Source organism: Buceros rhinoceros, unplaced genomic scaffold (genome assembly GCF_000710305.1).
Source record: "Buceros rhinoceros silvestris isolate BGI_N320 unplaced genomic scaffold, ASM71030v1 scaffold8886, whole genome shotgun sequence".
NCBI classification, from domain to species: domain Eukaryota; kingdom Metazoa; phylum Chordata; class Aves; order Bucerotiformes; family Bucerotidae; genus Buceros; species Buceros rhinoceros.
Window position 1 is genome coordinate 35,479 of NW_010415883.1, and position 17,337 is coordinate 52,815.

General features: G+C 37.0%; 1 protein-coding gene across 1 annotated transcript in view; it reads right to left on the reverse strand.

Moving 5' to 3' along the window:
- The window catches only part of LOC104494722 (calcium-binding mitochondrial carrier protein Aralar2), a 75,627-nt gene that overhangs the window by 23,804 nt on the left and 34,486 nt on the right, over window positions 1–17,337 (reverse strand). The window contains exons 8-12 of the mRNA XM_010137586.1: window positions 17,134–17,218; window positions 13,960–14,044; window positions 13,345–13,503; window positions 7,472–7,524; window positions 6,367–6,447 (exon numbers count right to left, since the gene is read on the reverse strand). Coding sequence (XP_010135888.1) covers window positions 6,367–6,447; window positions 7,472–7,524; window positions 13,345–13,503; window positions 13,960–14,044; window positions 17,134–17,218 — 463 coding nt within the window. The remainder of the gene's footprint in view (window positions 1–6,366; window positions 6,448–7,471; window positions 7,525–13,344; window positions 13,504–13,959; window positions 14,045–17,133; window positions 17,219–17,337) is intronic.

Consider the following 17,337-nt stretch of genomic DNA (forward strand, 5'->3'; position numbering starts at 1 on the left):
TACTGCTTCAGACAGATTTCCAAGACTCAGATACAAATTGTGACGACTGCCCTATGATAGTATATTAACAACCTGGCCAAAGAAAACCAAACAGGAGCGTGGTTTGTTTATAAGCACTGACCAAGTCTGCACTGGGAAAAAAAATTAAATTGTAGATTTTCCATGTTATAGGTAATTCAGTTCTCAGAAGCCTAGCCAAAAAATCGAAGTGGAGCCTACTTGATTGGCATTATAAAAGCAATTAAGTTACAGATCTGTCAAATACGTTAACATTTGGCTCTGTCTGCTCTACTTGTCTATTTTGACTAGTTGTAGAATCATTTAATGATTTACAGACCTTTCAAGTCTTAAGGCTTGGTAGTTGTATTAAAACTGCGACCCATTATTTCTTGGTCACATCATAAATTACTGTGACATCATAAATATCTTCCTATTTATCACAGAAGACTAGATTTTAATCCTGATTTGAGTTTGAGGCTTTATTTGGGGTTTTGGTTGGTGGGTTGTTTTTGGTTTTTTTTTTGGACTTACACTGGTAAACACTAAAATATATTACCGCCAGTAAAAGAAGGAATAATATAAGAAAAAGATGTGTAATAAGTATAATTGTCAAAACAAATACATGTTTTAAACTGTAATGTATGTTCATATAAAATTTAGCAGTCATTATTTCTAATACAATAGGAAAAAATATATTTCAAATGGAAATAGTAAGTATGTTTGTTGGGAAAAAATGGGCTTTTTAAGAGTTCAAAATTGCTTGGTTCTCCAATCAGAAACATATCAGCCTACACCTATGCATCCCTCTTTGTTTTACATTTTGAAAAATTTCCTCTTGCCTTTTTTTTTTAGGGAAGAAAGGAAACGAAAAGCAAGATGAGAAGGGAAGCAAAAGGAGTAAGCACCTCTACTCTGTTACAGGAAAGCATCTTTGGAAAAAAAAAATTTAATTAAACAAACTAATCCAGGAGTGAAATCATGTTCTGCATAACTCTTTACTGTTTTCAGAAAAGACCAGTTTAAACAGGCATGACTAGGTGAAAATTTCAGCAAACTATTTTTAAAAACATCCAAACCTGCAAGGAAATGTGGGGTGAGGTCAAAGAAAAGCAGGAACTCTATACCAGAACTTCTTCAACCTTTGGTACAACCTCTTATAGTGGCTATCATGTTACTCTGTGCTGCCTTTCCAAACTTCATTATAAGGATCAAATCTAAGATTAGCTGAAAATTAATCAAAGACCATTAAAACAGAGCAGTGCTGAAATACAACGGGTTTGCAAATGTGAAGTTCAATTTATGTCTAGATCTAGCTGGAGGTTTTTTGTACCAAAAGTTTACAATTAGTTTAAATTATTTGCAATATGATGAAAACAACTACGATTACAGTGGTTCAGAGAAAAAAAACTACTCTTTTAAAATACCAAATTAATTATAGTATATTCTCTTACATACTACTAAGTATATTAAATATCCTTGAAATAAAATTGTTTTATAACATACTTTATGTAAAAAGAAAATAGCTTTAAAATTAATAAAGAAAAAAGATATTAGAAGCTTATGAACTTTTCCTTAAACAAGAAATGTGAATGTTGGGCTTTTACACATGCAGGGAGAACTCCCCTTGAAAGGAATGGAAGTGAGATTTTCTGATTACAGAGAGAATAGACCTCTGTGAATAAATTTGTTAAGAGTTCAAGAGGTTTATGCCATTTGCTTTTAAACCTAATATGAGCAATCAAGAAGACCATCATTACTTTACTAGCTCAATAAACTATACCAAAACATTTCTGTGTGGTAACAGTTGTTCTGGTGGTTTTTTTTCCAGACATAAACACAGAGATTTTTTTCCCCCAGCATACTTAACATTCGGTTTCACTTTACCCATAGCTCAGTCTTCCTTGCCAAACAGAATAGAAATTTATCAGATTTAGGTTTCTGAATAATGAAAGCAAGAATGACACCTTCAGCCTCCTTTAGCCTACAACATAGAAATGTGTGAATCTTTGCAAGTAGGAGATCTAACACATGTGGGAATTGCAGTCCATACACCCTCTCCTTCCACTGCAGTGCCACAGAGAAAATGCAGCTCGGCTGTGGACTTACCTTTACTGCCCTCTGAAATGTAAAAGAAATGTTGTAAGGAGCTTAATAAAACTGTTTGCACTGGATTGGTTATTTGGCACAATTCATCTGGAATTTCACATCCTTTATAAAAACTAATTCTGGACAGGCTTTTGCACTTTCTAGATGAACTCCATCTTAACTGTATCTAATTTTTACGTTCCATAGCAGAATTGAGATTGTCCAAGCAAGTCCAATATGTTTTAACTTTATTATGTTTACTATAAAATCTCTAGAAATATGCCTAAAATTGTCTTGACAACTTAAATAAAAGCAGATCTGTATGGGGTCTGTAATTGCACTGTGTTACATGATTTAAACTGGCTAATAGTGAGCGCACACTGAGCAGCTGGGAAGGAAAAGAATGTGTGCTCGAAAGAGGAAAGAGAGCAGAAAGGAAGGTTAATAAAACAAAATTATTTCCCTTTTTCTTGCTGAAAATTAAGACTCTGATTTACCTACATAATTGTATTACTACATGCAAACAAGGCAACATATATTGTATAGCTATTTCTTTTTAGTCATGCTGTAACACTTCTTTTTTTCTTAATATTTTGTATGTGTTTTACAATCACTCTGTATCTTGCATCTCAGCATCTCTTTCCTGGTTGCTTCCAGACACACAATGTAAATTTATAAATGTACACACAATGTAAATTTATAAATGTAAATTTTTCAGTTAAACAAGAAACTGCTTTATTGAAAAAACTAAGCAAAATTACTGTCTCACATAAAAGCTCTAGTGTTAAACACAACACCTCAAAAACCCCAATAAAATATTTACTCCACTTTTACAAACACAGTTTTCAATTGGTTAATATAACGCAAAAAATAAGAATAATCACCGGTGCTGTATCAAAAAAACATCAGGTTACTTTTAACAGAAGCTTTTAAGTGAATTAAGTTTAAAAGAAGCAAGCAACTAAACTCAGCATGACTAGCGATTATTTTTTATTTAAAATAGACAATAAACTGAAAGACCATGGAAAAAAAGCTTACAGAAGCTTCAAGATTATTGCCACTGTAAAAAAAAAAGATCTCGGGTTGCACTTACAGCTTACCCAGGATCATCCTTTTATTAAAGAATCCCTGAAGGTAAGTTACAGCATTAGCAGAAATCAAACCTAGCGTATTTGTCCATGTTTTTATTCAAGGAGGTCAAGTCAGATTTGTGGTTTAGACGCTCAACAGATCCCTACGTCTACAGAATTATTACACAATGTCTTGGAACTGAAGCCTTTTACTAGTCTAATAATGATAAGAGCTATATAGGATTCGCATGAGTGATGAGAATCCTAAATGCACAGCAGAGAGTTCATGGTGGGTGTCAGGCATTGTGCAAATCTGGAAGTTACATACATTTTTATGGTTTTTTTGGTTTTTTGTTATTTGGGTTTTTTTTCGAATACCATAGTTGCTAGGAAAATGTCTTACAAAGGAGATTTTGAATTAGTAATTTACGTAACAACCCTCCTTAAGATTCTGTATATAAATATAAAATTTATACTTTTAATTCTATTCCTGGAGATCTCAAAAAAAAAACCAACAACCAACAAACGCCACCCCGACCAACCTATCACTTTCATCTTTGCATAATAAAAAGCTATGAAACAGGCTGTTAACTGAACTAAGTGCCAGGAGGTCATGAAGTAAAAGATTTATTTTCATCTTTTTTTTTGTTGTTGTTGTTGCAGGAGAGAAAACAGTTTACAAAACAAAAAAAGACTTGTTCGATGAAACAATCAGCTTTAGTTACAAGTGCAAAAGTCAACCATGTGTACTAATTCTCAGTAATTATGATGCGAAATGAACTCCTTGGGGACTTAAAAGTCAAAGGCTGGCAATGGTTGGGCAAACAGCAGAGTGGAGCTATTCAGGTGATACTGACCCCTTTCAAAACTATTTGTGCCACTAAGCAACTCAAACCATCCAAGAATCTGCTCGGTCCTCCCTTTCTTAGGTATTAATGCTGCACTGTACTCACGGGGCTGGTATTTAAAACATTAAAATCTAGCGTGTGTCGCAGCACACAGTCCTTCCATAAGCAATGAAACAGAAGCACTGAAGAAGGGAAACGTAACAGCTGCGTTTGTAACACAATCACACTGAGAATTAGATGCGGAGAACAGAAAGGTGATAGGGTATGTGTCTTTTATAAAATTAATCTTAACTGGATGCCCCTTTTTAGACTCTTAACACATCACGCACATCTGTCTTCTTGCCTCCCACGTAAGCGATTACTACATTGTGAAATGAGGTAAAAATCCAAGACTGAAAATTTTCAAAAGCACATAACAGTGTCCTTCCTTATTGCTTCCACAGTGAAATCGCAGGTTTTATGTTGGCTTAAATGGGGACAAAAAGTTAGACCGATACAACTCTTAAAGGTATAGGAAAAGGCCTGTCTTTGGCAACTCATATTTTATTCATGTATTTACCCCATGAGAGGAAAATTCACCCCCAAAAACTAAGCACCACTTGTACTGAGAGTCTCTGTTGCTAGTCTGAATTGGGTTTAAAATTACAAAAAACCCCAAAGACCACCTGCAGAAAAGACAAGTTGCAACCTATCTACCTGGCACTAGACTATGCCCTTAAGTGGAGCATTCCAGTTAAAAGAAAACTCAAGGCATTCTGCCACTGCACGTCTACTGCTACGACTTTATGCAGCATCTCATTGTTAATATGTATTTCAAATACCTAACAGGAAAAGCCTACATTTACACCACCTTTAAAACACATCTCAAATCACCTATCTCTTAAAGCAGATCCTTAGTTTGCAACGAACTACAGGCAAAAAGCTTGCTGCAGCATTCTCATGAATGACAAGTCTCTGTAAAGAGTGCTTTTTGTACTGCATTAAAAAATTCACGGCAGTCTGTAAAAATAAAAACTAGAGCAAATGACATTTTAAATGAAAATTTTGCTGAATTCTCTATGGCTGCTATGTTCATAAGACATTTTATTAGTGTAAGGGGCAAATACTTTTTACTCTGCAAGCACTTTATTGCATTTTTCCTTCATTTACAGCATGCTTTTCATTTAGGGCTTTAAGGACCCACATTCTTCACTCCCTCCCCTTCTTTTTCCTCTCCTGAATGCTCCTAAAGTTACAGAACAAGGGGATCCTACCTGGCAGCCTACAACAGGTCAGTGATCAAACAGAAGGAGCAGTGAGACAGCAGCCAAATCCTGCCCCATCTCCTGAGAATTACAGAAAGCCAGAGCTTCTCAGCCTGTAACGCAACCAAGCCACTGCACCCTGAGGTTCAGATAATCGTAGTACGCTCTCTACAAAGCACATACAGCACAAATCTCTGTACCTAGGGAGGTTAAAACACAAGCATTTGTTTTTAAGTTGCTGTTCACTGTAGTTTTCGACATAGGTAGAAGCTGCTTGAAAATGTGACCTCATCTGTCATATGACAGCAGAAACAAAGATAGACTGAAAATACACCAACACTGCTCTGCCCCAGTGATCAAAGCTGGTTTAAATAAACAGTGTTCTTTATCTGTAAAGTGCACTGGTCTTAGAACAACTATTCATTTTACCTAAACTATTTACATTTGCTTGAACAAAATCAATATGCCAGATAAAGTAAGCTGTAATATGAACAGACAGAACTAGACCAAACCAAGAAGTATTATCATTTACCCAGTAATATGCCAGTTGTTCATTAAGATACTACTTTGTACAAGCAAAACACTCTTAAAAACTTAGTGGGTTTTAAATACAGCCTACATTCAGGAATGCATTATGTACCGAGTTAACATTATACAGCCTACACCTGCTATGAACTCAAAGAAGCATGACTAGTTTTTGCCATTTCAAAAAGCCACTATCACTGCAAAAAGTGAAAATTAGTGGGTACAATAACACATCAGCGAAGAAGTGACGTGGCAGAGTGGGTGCCACAAAGGAGTAACTTATTATTAACTTCTAGAAAGGTTAGCATGAGTCCTCTTTAGGCCATAAACTAGAGCCAACATGAATAAAGACACGATCTTTATTAAGGAAACAAAATCTAAGCTGTTAGAATTATACAGTGAAGTTAAGAGGCACGATGCACAGAAACATTTACCCTTTCATCAAGAGCGGCTGGCCTATCTGGGAAAGAATTGGGATACTCTAGCAGAGTCTGCTCTTGAACCGGATCTGTGGTTAAATAGAAGTCTTAGTCCACATAATCTGACACACCGCACTTTCAGGCATCTCGTATGAAGGAAATTAAAGATACTTACACAGCCGCCAGCAAGAATTTCTGCAGCCAGTGGGACAGAGCCATCTTTAGTCATAAACTTATCTCTCACGAAATCATTAACCTTAAAAAAAAAATTATGAAAGCTGATAAATTAAAAGGCTGGAGAAAACACTCGTCAGCTGCAAATTATGTGCAACTGGCAATGCAAATACATCCAATATATCCATGAAACTACCAAACTAACACATATCAAACGTATCTTAGATTTTACATGAAATATTGTAAAGCCATGTGGTTTTTTCTAACAAAGACTTGCAGGATAATTCAAATATTTATTACTGAAAAAAAGATAACAGTCACTAATTATATAATAATTATCTGAAAATTAATGATAAAATAATTTTAGAAATTCTCACTACATTTACAAATTTAATTTCTAATTAATATCAGAATGTTCAATAATAAGTTTTAACACAATAGTAGTTGAATTAAGAGCTTAAGCACCTTTTTTTTAAAGGCATGCTGCTAGCTTTGATGAGTATTAGCTTATCGGTAAATAACCAATACCATACGATTTTGTCATAATAAGAAATTCTTAAGTGCCTTAAAATCATTCAAGAAATAAAAAAAATACAGAAATAAAACATTCAGGGGGAAAAAATGCATGCAAACAAGTTCCTTTCTTACCAACACTTCACTACATGCTCATATTACCTCCTCTTGCACTAGAATTAAGCATATAGGAACCACATGGAGATACAAAAACAAAAGCCCTCCAAGTCCAATAAATAATTATTCATTTTCGCTAAGAAGTGAAACCAAAGGCCTGTGCTACTTACCACAAGCAGATGAGCTGAATGAGTTGGACAAGCTGCTTGTGATTTGGAGTGAGTCCAAAACCAAGTTTTCAGTAAGATTCTTAAAATGTTCATATATGTATCTGCATGTGACTTGTACTGTTCACAAGTCAGATAGACACAGTTGCTTTGTCCTTTTTGCAATTAAGCAAAAGATCAAGCAAAAATGATGAATACAGTCTACCACGTTGCTGACACATGTAGGGATAAAAATCCTTAATGTGTTAATTCCATTAGATGGACTTTACAATGTAGAGAAATGTGAAAACAATACATTTGCAAACTTACAGTAAGTTTTATGGCCTTTTCTGGTGCTACTCCCAATAGCTGTGGTAACAGACCTGTAACATGGAAATAGAGAACTCAATGCATCAAATAACTTTGTATAAACTAAACAAATACACAAATATATGTAGAGATCACCAGCTAGAAATAGGCGATTTTATAACAATTTTATATAGTTATATTTAAAGACAGTACTTAAACATTCCATTTTGAGAACAAACTTTGTGCTACCACTTCAAGTGCTACCACTGCCTACATGTATTTGTTTCTTTAGCTTTTTAAATCCGTTATATTAGCTCACTTTACACTTAAACACTAATACAGATTTGCCACCTATGTTTCAGTACTCTGTCCTAAACTAACACTTATTTTCTGCATCTTCACACAAATGACTTTCTGATTAGTTCTGTAAGATACATGATGCATCCACTTCAAAAATCACAAGCGCAGTACCATTTTCTAGCAAAAACAGTGGCATTAGATGGCAGGACACAGAGGACAGGATTCAAAATAATGCAAAACATTCAAACATGTATGACTGCATTCTTGAACTCTTTGCCCAGCTAACTCACAAGTTCTTTAAAAAAAGCAAGCTATGCTGCTTTCTTCGTAGGTATGGAATTTTCTAGTTTATTTTGTTTGAAGTGATGCACTACAGAACTGGAAGTGGGAATCTCTTGACTGTCAGCTTCACTTGCTTCAAGCGAACTGTTGATACTGTGCCAACTTTTGGATGACACAACCTAAAAATATGCAAAGCTTACTAACTCAGCCTGGGACGAGAAAGGTGTTGCCAGCGTTCATCCACATAACAAAATTAGGACACCATTCAGGAACGGGAGAAAATCACCCTGGCCAGAGTTCACGGTGCAGACCCTGTCTGTTTTAGTAGCTAAGGCAGCACCTCTGGGTACTTTGTACAAAGCCTGATATTTTCACTCTTCAACGTTTTATTTTTGGAGAAAAAGATGTTTAAGGTTCTACCTGTAAGAGCTACCTTGCCAGAAAAGCGTTATCCCAAAGAGATAGAACAACAGAGTAACAAAGAGGAACATGTATGTGCACTGGGTTAGTGTATTCTTTCATCGTGCTACCATCCATCAGCTTCACTGGCTACTACTGATGCTCTTAAGGAAATGACATTTGAGAACAGCACCATTTGGCTTGCGGCAGCAGGAGGGACAGCCATATTTATACACCAGTGCCTTTAAAATTTTGCACCTATATTGGCATTTTTTGTTTTCAAGTATCAAAAAGAGTAATTAATTGTTTACACAGCTGATGCACATATACACCTAACATTTACCCAAGACAACTATGCTATATAGTATAGTAACACGAAGTTCATACAGAACTGCTAAAAAAAGAGAGAGATTCTACAGAGTAAGTTAAATTTCAAAATCTGAATTTCTTAAAACAGTTGCAAGGGTAACTTGAATCCAGACCTCAATGAAAAACCATTAAGACAGTCAGAATTGTGTAATTAAATGTTACTTAGCTTTGCTCTCATACCTATGTAATAAAGCTATCTGTAAGTGGTACCTGTGCATTCTAATGTTATGACCATCAAAACTAAATTCTCTTTCCTTTAACGTTTTGAAACACTGTGGAAGGATTCCTGAACACGACAAAGATGGTAAGTTTTGGAAGGAAGAAAGCACATCAAGGGACGCATATGAAAAAGTCATTTTAGTGTTGGAGTTATCCTGACACACTGGGAATTTTTCAGTGTTACTATGCATTAGCAGATCAGTAATAGGACACACACAGATGTAGGACAGGCTTAGAAATGTCTGACAGTGTCTTAAAAATGTATGCCTGCTAGTATAGTACACAGAAAACATGTTCAGCCCATTTTTACATATCCCAATCTTTTTAGCAGCAATTACCATGTACCACTTCATAACTGGCACACTGTCATAGCAGGACTCCATAGGAATGTTAAGGTGCACGCAAGAAAGAGCACCAAGAGCTGCAATCAGTTTGCAACATCATACGAGTTACTTTCTGAAAGCAGTCTAAATACATTGAATACATTGTGAATATACGTGCAATAGCTCATCCAGCCCAGTTGTGGTGATGGCAGCGAGTAAAAAAAAAAAAAAAAACCCCAAAACAACAAAACACCTATCTGGCCAAAGTATTTTTCAGACATTCAGTGAAACTTCAGTCTCGCACTGTCTAACAGATGTGATTTTCCCTTCATTGACTGAAGTTGTTGTTGCTCGGTTTAGGTAAAACGTCTGAAACCGTTTGAACATCGGATAGAAAAGCAGTAACACAATACTGCCAAATTTTTCTCTTAAAGGATTCACACAGAAATTGGACAACTAATTACCAGTTGCCATTCATGTATAGCTCCTTCAGATGGTAAATGGGGTATTTCTTAAGATTTTGTGCTTTGACAGAACTTTGGTTAGGAGAAGGCTTGTATTTCCACTCTGCAAAAACAGTACTTCATTGCATACTGCTGGAGGAAAGCTTCTGCCACAGTCTTATTGTATCATTAGCATGGGAGACCATTGATTATAATGAACTTGGATGATGAATGAAAGATTAAGATTAGATGGCATCTGCAGTTACTGCAGTGCTAGAAGCACCATCAGAAGAAATAAAACTAACAAGTTCCTTAACAGTTAATGATCACAGATGACAGAGTCTTCTGCAGCATTTCCTGTCTTTTCATCCTCTAGGAGAAGTGGCATTAACAGCGTGGCTCCTGAATATTTTCATGAGCTATATCTTAACTCTGGTACTTAAATTTTCCATAAAATTTCCATCAAGTATAGGTGAACTAATCTCTACTAGATGCAGTGCTAAAGACTCTGAAGTATTCTGTGACTCATCAGGTGGACTTCTGATTAAAATAATATTAAGAAATGTAGGTGATCTCATCAGTTTGAAGAGATGTTGACAAATCATAGCTTCCAAAATCACCCTATATTTGCATATATATAAATACCTGTGAGTTTCTAAATACGTATTTCAGGTATAAATGTAGACACAACACTAAATTATAGGTATATGAGATGAGTATCCTTTTCAGCCATGCTGAGACAAATGAAAAATTTATCTTAGACGTACCTACTCAAGAAAAAATTAATCTAACACCACAGCATTCAAGTAATGTATATTATAAGGATTCTATAGAGGCTTGTATCATGTTTGGGTTTTTTTTAAATCAAAGTATCTTCTCAGTGGAAACACTGATTATCCTTGGAACCAAACTGACATAAAATTTAATACTCTCTTTACATCCACAAGATGGTGTAATTTAACCTTATCTGAGATGGTGGCTTAGAACATGGTGGGTTTGTCCTTTTCCAAGCATGGAATAAAATATCGATACCAAAAAGAAAAATCTGTTCACTTCACTGGATGGAAATATGTGCCTTGTATTAAGAATATAATTTGAAATGGCTCAGTTCAGAGTAGGGTTTATAATCCCTGCTTGCTTTCTTGCAGTGCGTCATGACAAAGAGATCACTGCTCCAAATGTTTCCATTACAGTATTTTTAAAAGGTTTTGTATCTCTATTCAGCTAAGCAGGAAAACTCTACCAATGAACACTACCCTCCACCAGTGGGGGAAAAAAAACACATTTACTTAACTCTGAATGCACCACAGTGTAAGAAAGAATATCAGTTACCAATGAAAAAAAAAGTAATGCAAGAAGTAATATACTCAGTAGGTTACCTTATCTAATGTAGTATTTAAGACAAGAACAAGATTATTTCTGCTCCAAGTTTACCACATTAAATTGGGTCAACATACTAATCTATAAAATGTTCCTTTTCGAAATTTCTTGTCCTCTCAAGCTTAACCAGAAACCTCCATTCCATACTCAGCTGCTCAACTTTTTTCAACATCATCTCCTTAGAAAGCAAGCAACAGTCCACATTTACAGAACTGCACAGAGGAAACTCTGCATTTTTAAGGAGTTTTTTTCTATTTGACTCTTTAAAAAGAGATGTTAAATCAGGGAGCTCTTTAAGCAGAGAATCTGTAGAAACACAGGTCTCAATTGGCGTCTGAAATGACGGTGTTCTTTGCCATCACAATTTTTCTACTATATAATCCAAAAATGAGATTATTGCCCTGGGTTTAGAAGTTCAGCTCCACCAAACTGCCTGAGACTTCACTATTCAGTACTCTTTGGAAGACTGAAAAGTAGTGAAGGCGATGGGAAATGGAAGGACAAGCTATACTGATGAAGGTTCTGTAAGTTCCCCAAATCCGGCAATGAAAAAATCACTCCAAAAACAGGACAAGCAAATGGAGTTAAGAATGCTCATTTGTGACACTTCTGAGGAGGTTTTTCCCAGGTGAAAAAAATCACTGCTCTTCAGAGTTTCAGTAAGGCAGAAGCAGATAGTAGTGGAATTCTGCATTTTTATTCTTTCAGGATCCTGGATGAAGCAACATACATTTGTAGAAAATACAGTTTTTTCCTTAGCCAGTAAGTGATTGCTACAAATCCTTTCAAAATAGAAACCACATCAATACTCTTTATTATTAGGCCTACTCAAAAAAACTGCCTCAAACTCAGTCAATAATAACAGAGACTTCCCATCTTCAATTGTGCTGAAATAATTACAAAGTCTGTGTTTTGTGGAGGAGCTGCTCAGCCAACCTCCAGTAACTCAGGTCCTATGTTAAAGAGTGCACATGTATCACATCACTTAGTTTCAATGCTGTTTCACATATTATCTTATAAACCGTTACTTTTTTTTCAGGTGCTGATAGCTTTGCCATATCATAGTAATACTTTACTGAAATCCTTGGTTCTTCATTCCCGACCCAACTGCTTTTAGCCATTAATTTCTGTCATTACAACATTCTTATTTTCAAAAGTTAAAAAAGGTTTCTAAGCAAGATGGCTAGAAATGAAGTAAGTAACACAAGCTTCAAATCCTCCCCAACAAATGTGGTGGAGGGGAGTAAGAGATCGTAACTGGGATGCCAGAAATATAATTTGCTTTATTTTTATGTACAGAGAAGAACTGCAGTCTCATGCAGTAGTTCATGATCCTTTATGACTACTTCCACATTAACTGAACTTACACCACTGATGCCCTAACTGGGACAAGAACAAAATAAATAAAAAAGCCACCACCTAACTGTGGTCATTTACCTAAGATAACCAAAGTGAGGATGATTTACATCCTGAAGACACTAAGTGAGCTTTTGGAGCTTTTTCCATTGACTACAAAGGCAGCTTGGAACAGCTGACTTCATAACTTGTGTGTATTGGTTATGTATATGGAGCTGAGTGGACTGAAAACCAGCTAATCTCTATGGCTGATTGGACAGTGACAAATAAGAAGAGGTATACATAAAACTTGGTAAAGATGACTACTCCCAACGACCAGTGAAGCAGATGTAACTGGTTCAGAGAGATGTTTTTGTCACAAGTGATATCACAAAAAGAGATCTGGTTAATAACAAGGTACCATATTTTCTCCATGTTTTCAAATAGAAAAAACTGGTAAGAAAGAACACTGAAACAAAAACAAAACAAAGGAAAAAACCCAACAAAAATGGATGTTCTAACTTCTTACCAAACAGAACAAAACATTCTTGATACTAAGGACTGCTAAGAAAATGAAAACTTGACTAACAGCATACTTTTGCTGTAGGAAAATGTTGTTGCTCTATTGCAGATCAGGAAGGAAAGGACAGATAAGGCCTACAGAAATGCTCTCATTACAATGAGGTTTTAATTTACCAAGAAGTTTACAAACCTTCACCTATAACAGAGTAGAAGCAAAATCACAGATCAGGCAAAACTGCAGCCTAAAAGGCTTAGAAATCCAGAGACCCACTGAACTCTTATTAGTATCTTACCATTAGTAAATACCACCTTTTAAACGTACCTCTATAAAGCCCAAAGAAACCTTCATAACGTAGCACTTTCTTGAAGCAATCAAAGCTGTTTTTATACATAAGTTCTCCCACAAAAGAGCCTGTAGAGCGCTGGTTTTGCATTCGAGTTTTTACCAAATCAATCGGGTAGACTGCAGTGGCTCCAACAGCTGCAAATAAAAAACAAAGTATAAGAAAATACGATTTTGCATTTGCAGTTTTTGACTGCAACTGTGATCTTCCACATTTACATCTCAAGTATCAGTTGTATCTTTTTTCTTCACGATATATTCTGGATACATTAAAACTACCTCCCACAGTTTTAACCAAAAGCCCTTCCTGGCCCTATCTCATTATTAATGTGATTCTTCTAAAACTGCTTTGGTGACGAATCAGATAGCAACACCACCTGCAAACTCCAATGGCTTGTAACTTCCAAAGGTCTTGTAGACCAGATGACCCCTTCACTTTCAGTCTTAGAGTTACCCCATCCTCTAGACACGGCTCCAAGGGAAAGACTGAGAAGCCTTCCACACTTAAATGAAAGGCGGAAGGGGAAGAAGGGCAGAAGAAATGAAGAAAAAATAAGAAAAATATGAACACTCTTTTGTTCAGCCGTGACTAACCTCCAGCAATTGAACCAAGGGCAAACCTGTACGCTGATTCTGCAATCTGGATGAGAATAGGTCGAGACACATCGCCTGAAGCTTTCTGTCAAAGCAGGATTTAAAACAAAAGGAAAGGCAAGAAAAATAATCAGAACATCGTATTTCAGGAGAGAACATCTCATAATCAGACAGATATAACTATACAGATATCTGGAAAAAATCCCATAATACACTAGAGATTTCATTTTCAATTATTATTTCTTTTCCACTGAGTGCCATATAATGTAGCCTCTTCAGATTGAAACAGCAAAGAAAAGAAAGACTGATATACTACAACAAAATTATACAACTCCAAAATCTATGGTCCAAATGTGCATATGAGGGCACACATATTACATCTTAAGTCATTAATTTGCTACAGCTAAAAGCGGCTCCAGCTTGAAATATCTTTCTTCTGTAGCCAAAACCAAGTACACCTATTACTTCTCAGACTATCAAAACAAGTGTGCAAGCATTTTTCATACGTATTAGCTAAAGGAAAATAAGCATCCCCACAATTTCATTTTGCTCACAGTCTTTGAGTGCTAGATTCAATGCAATGAAAAATAAATTTCAGAAGTGCTCCAAATTTAAAACTGCTACCTAATGAAAGAAAATAATCATAAGTTTTGCAGGGGCGTTAAGCCTTCCATACGTACTATTACTTTTTGTAATACTATTTTTTCAGGATATTAGAAGTAAAAGGACAAAACAAAAATACGGATATATTTTTTTCCTGAAAATGTGTTTAGGGTTTAGCTAATATTCCAGTTTAGGTGGAGGTGGCCAGAAAATAAATTGAAGGTATCACTGTAGTTAAAAATCTTTTCAGTCTCAGCATTAAGCAGCTAACATTAAAAATTAATTGAATGGAAAAACGCAGAAGAAACGGTAAGGATTTAAGCAGGTTCATATGCCCTAGCCTCTTAAAATGGCATAAATCATACTAGTAAAGACAGTGGCCCCAAAGCAAAAGTTGAAGAAGCTGCTACTTCCAGCATCGCATTTTTGGCTACATTTTACTGCCACCTATTGTAACTTATGTTACTTGATATTCAGTCCAATGCAAACATTTTAAACTCCTTTAGGAGTCTTCTAGGAATAGATGGTGAGTTTTTGGAAGCTCACCAATCTGAATACACCCCAGCACAGTCAACATTTATTCACTGCTCCAACAAACAGAAAACTGCCACCCTAGATACTGTCTGGGAGCAGTGCAGGAGGCGGGGGGTGTACACATGTTGGGGAGGAGAGGAGAAGAAGAAAGAGAAGCAAAAAAGACACATGTGTACACACACACACACACAGAGGCCTGGCTTATGGCCTGCTAGTCCTAAAAATGTAGCCTGCATCAACTCATTGTGGTCAAACTGGCGTCTCCGCACAGACCCAGAGCAGGAAAATAAAACCCAACAAAAAAACCCTTAGTCTCACAAGACACAAAGTTAAGACTGTCTTAAAATAGACAAAGAGAGAAACAGAAACAGAGTGCTAGTTTTAAATCATCTGTATTGAAACTTGTGTCACTGAAAGTGTAAGATATGCTAAAATAATACAAAAAATAAAAGATCAACAGGTTTGACACTTACAGAACACTCCTATTTCTTTTTGCCTCAAACACAAGATAAGTTCATTTGCTGATACATTATTAGAAGTCAATATCCTTTATTTTCTGGAAACGCAGAGAATATGAATGCTTTTACTGAAACCATGATGGTAGACTAAACATACTCTCTTTTATTTTGATATTCAGCAGAGTGTAAGGCAAAGCAGAGAATACTCTGAAGCCAAGAACATGCATGCCTGTGTGTGTGCGCGCGTGCGTGCGTGTTCAGAACAAGGGCTGCCATTTAATAGGCTAGATGCTGAATTTACCATCCATATGCAAAGCAGGAAATCTTCCTTCCTCATTAAAAAGAACAGAGAGCAACAGAATCACAAAACAAACACCTTCATTACGTATACATGTAATATTTATTGAATGGCTAGATGACACTCACAGACATTTTATCTTTCCAAAGTAAATTACATCTAACCTGTCAAAACGCAGCCCAAGAGAAAGGGGCACGGAGAAGACATGGAGAGGACATGACACAAGCAAAAAAAAAAAATTCTAACAAAGAAGGTATTCCTCGTGGCTATTACAGAACACAAGAGAAAAGCAACTTAGCTGGCAACACAGAGGGAGGCTGGCTGTCTGACTGACATACCAGAAGGCTGTACTGCTATTCAGCAAGACCTGGATAGGCTGGAGAGCTGGGCGAAGAGGAACCTAATTAAGTTCAACAAGGACAAGTGTAGGGTCCTGCACCTGGGGAGGAATGAGCCCACACACCAATACAGGTTAGGGGCTGACCTGCTGGAAAGCAGCTCTCAGGAGATGGACCTGGGAGTCCTGGTGAACAAAGGGTTAACCATGAACCAGCAATGTGCCCACGTGGCCAAGGTGGCCAATGGCATCCTGCCTGGGATGCATTAGGAGAGTCACCAGCAGATCAAGAGAGGTCCTTCCCCTCTACTCTGCCCTAGTGAGGCCACATCTGGAGTCCTGTGTCCAGTTCTGGGATCCCCAGTTTGCAAAAGACAGGGAGAGGTCCTTCCCCTCTACTCTGCCCTAGTGAGGCCACATCTGGAGTCCTGTGTCCAGTTCTGGGCTCCCCAGTTTGAAAAAGACAGGGAATTACTGGAGAGGGTCCAGTGAAGGGCTACAAAGATGATTAGGGGACTGGAACATCTCTCTTATGAGGAAAGGCTGAGCAACCTGGGTCTGTTTAGCCTGGAGAAGACTGAGAGGGGATCTTAACAACACTTATCAATATCTAAAGGGCGGGTGTCAGAAGGATGGGGCCAGACTCTTCTCAGTGGTGCCCAGTGACAGGATAAGGAGCAATGGGCACAAACTGGAACACAGGAAGTTCCATCTAAACAACAGAAATTGAGGCTGCCCAGAAAGGTTGTGGAATCTCCTTCTCTGGAGATATGCAAAACCCACTTGGATGCAATCCTGAGCAACGCGATCTAGGTGAGCCTGCTTTATCAGGCAGGTTGGACTAGATGTTAGGTCCCTTCCAACCCCTAACATCCTGTGATTCTGTGATCTATTTACCTGGCACTGCAAATAGATAATAGCATCATACTGACTTCTGTTCTTACCTGCCTCTGAGCCTCAGCCAGGTTGTAGGGCAACGTCCCTTCCTCCAGAGGAGCAATTCTTTCAATATCAGCTAATGTCATGCGCCTGAGGAAATTAATTCAGCTTAGTATTTGCTTAGAGATGGGTTTTCAAATCAGAAGTTGTTACCGGCTCATGGCCACTACACTACACTCTCCTGTTTCCCAATGCCACCTCCCACTCTT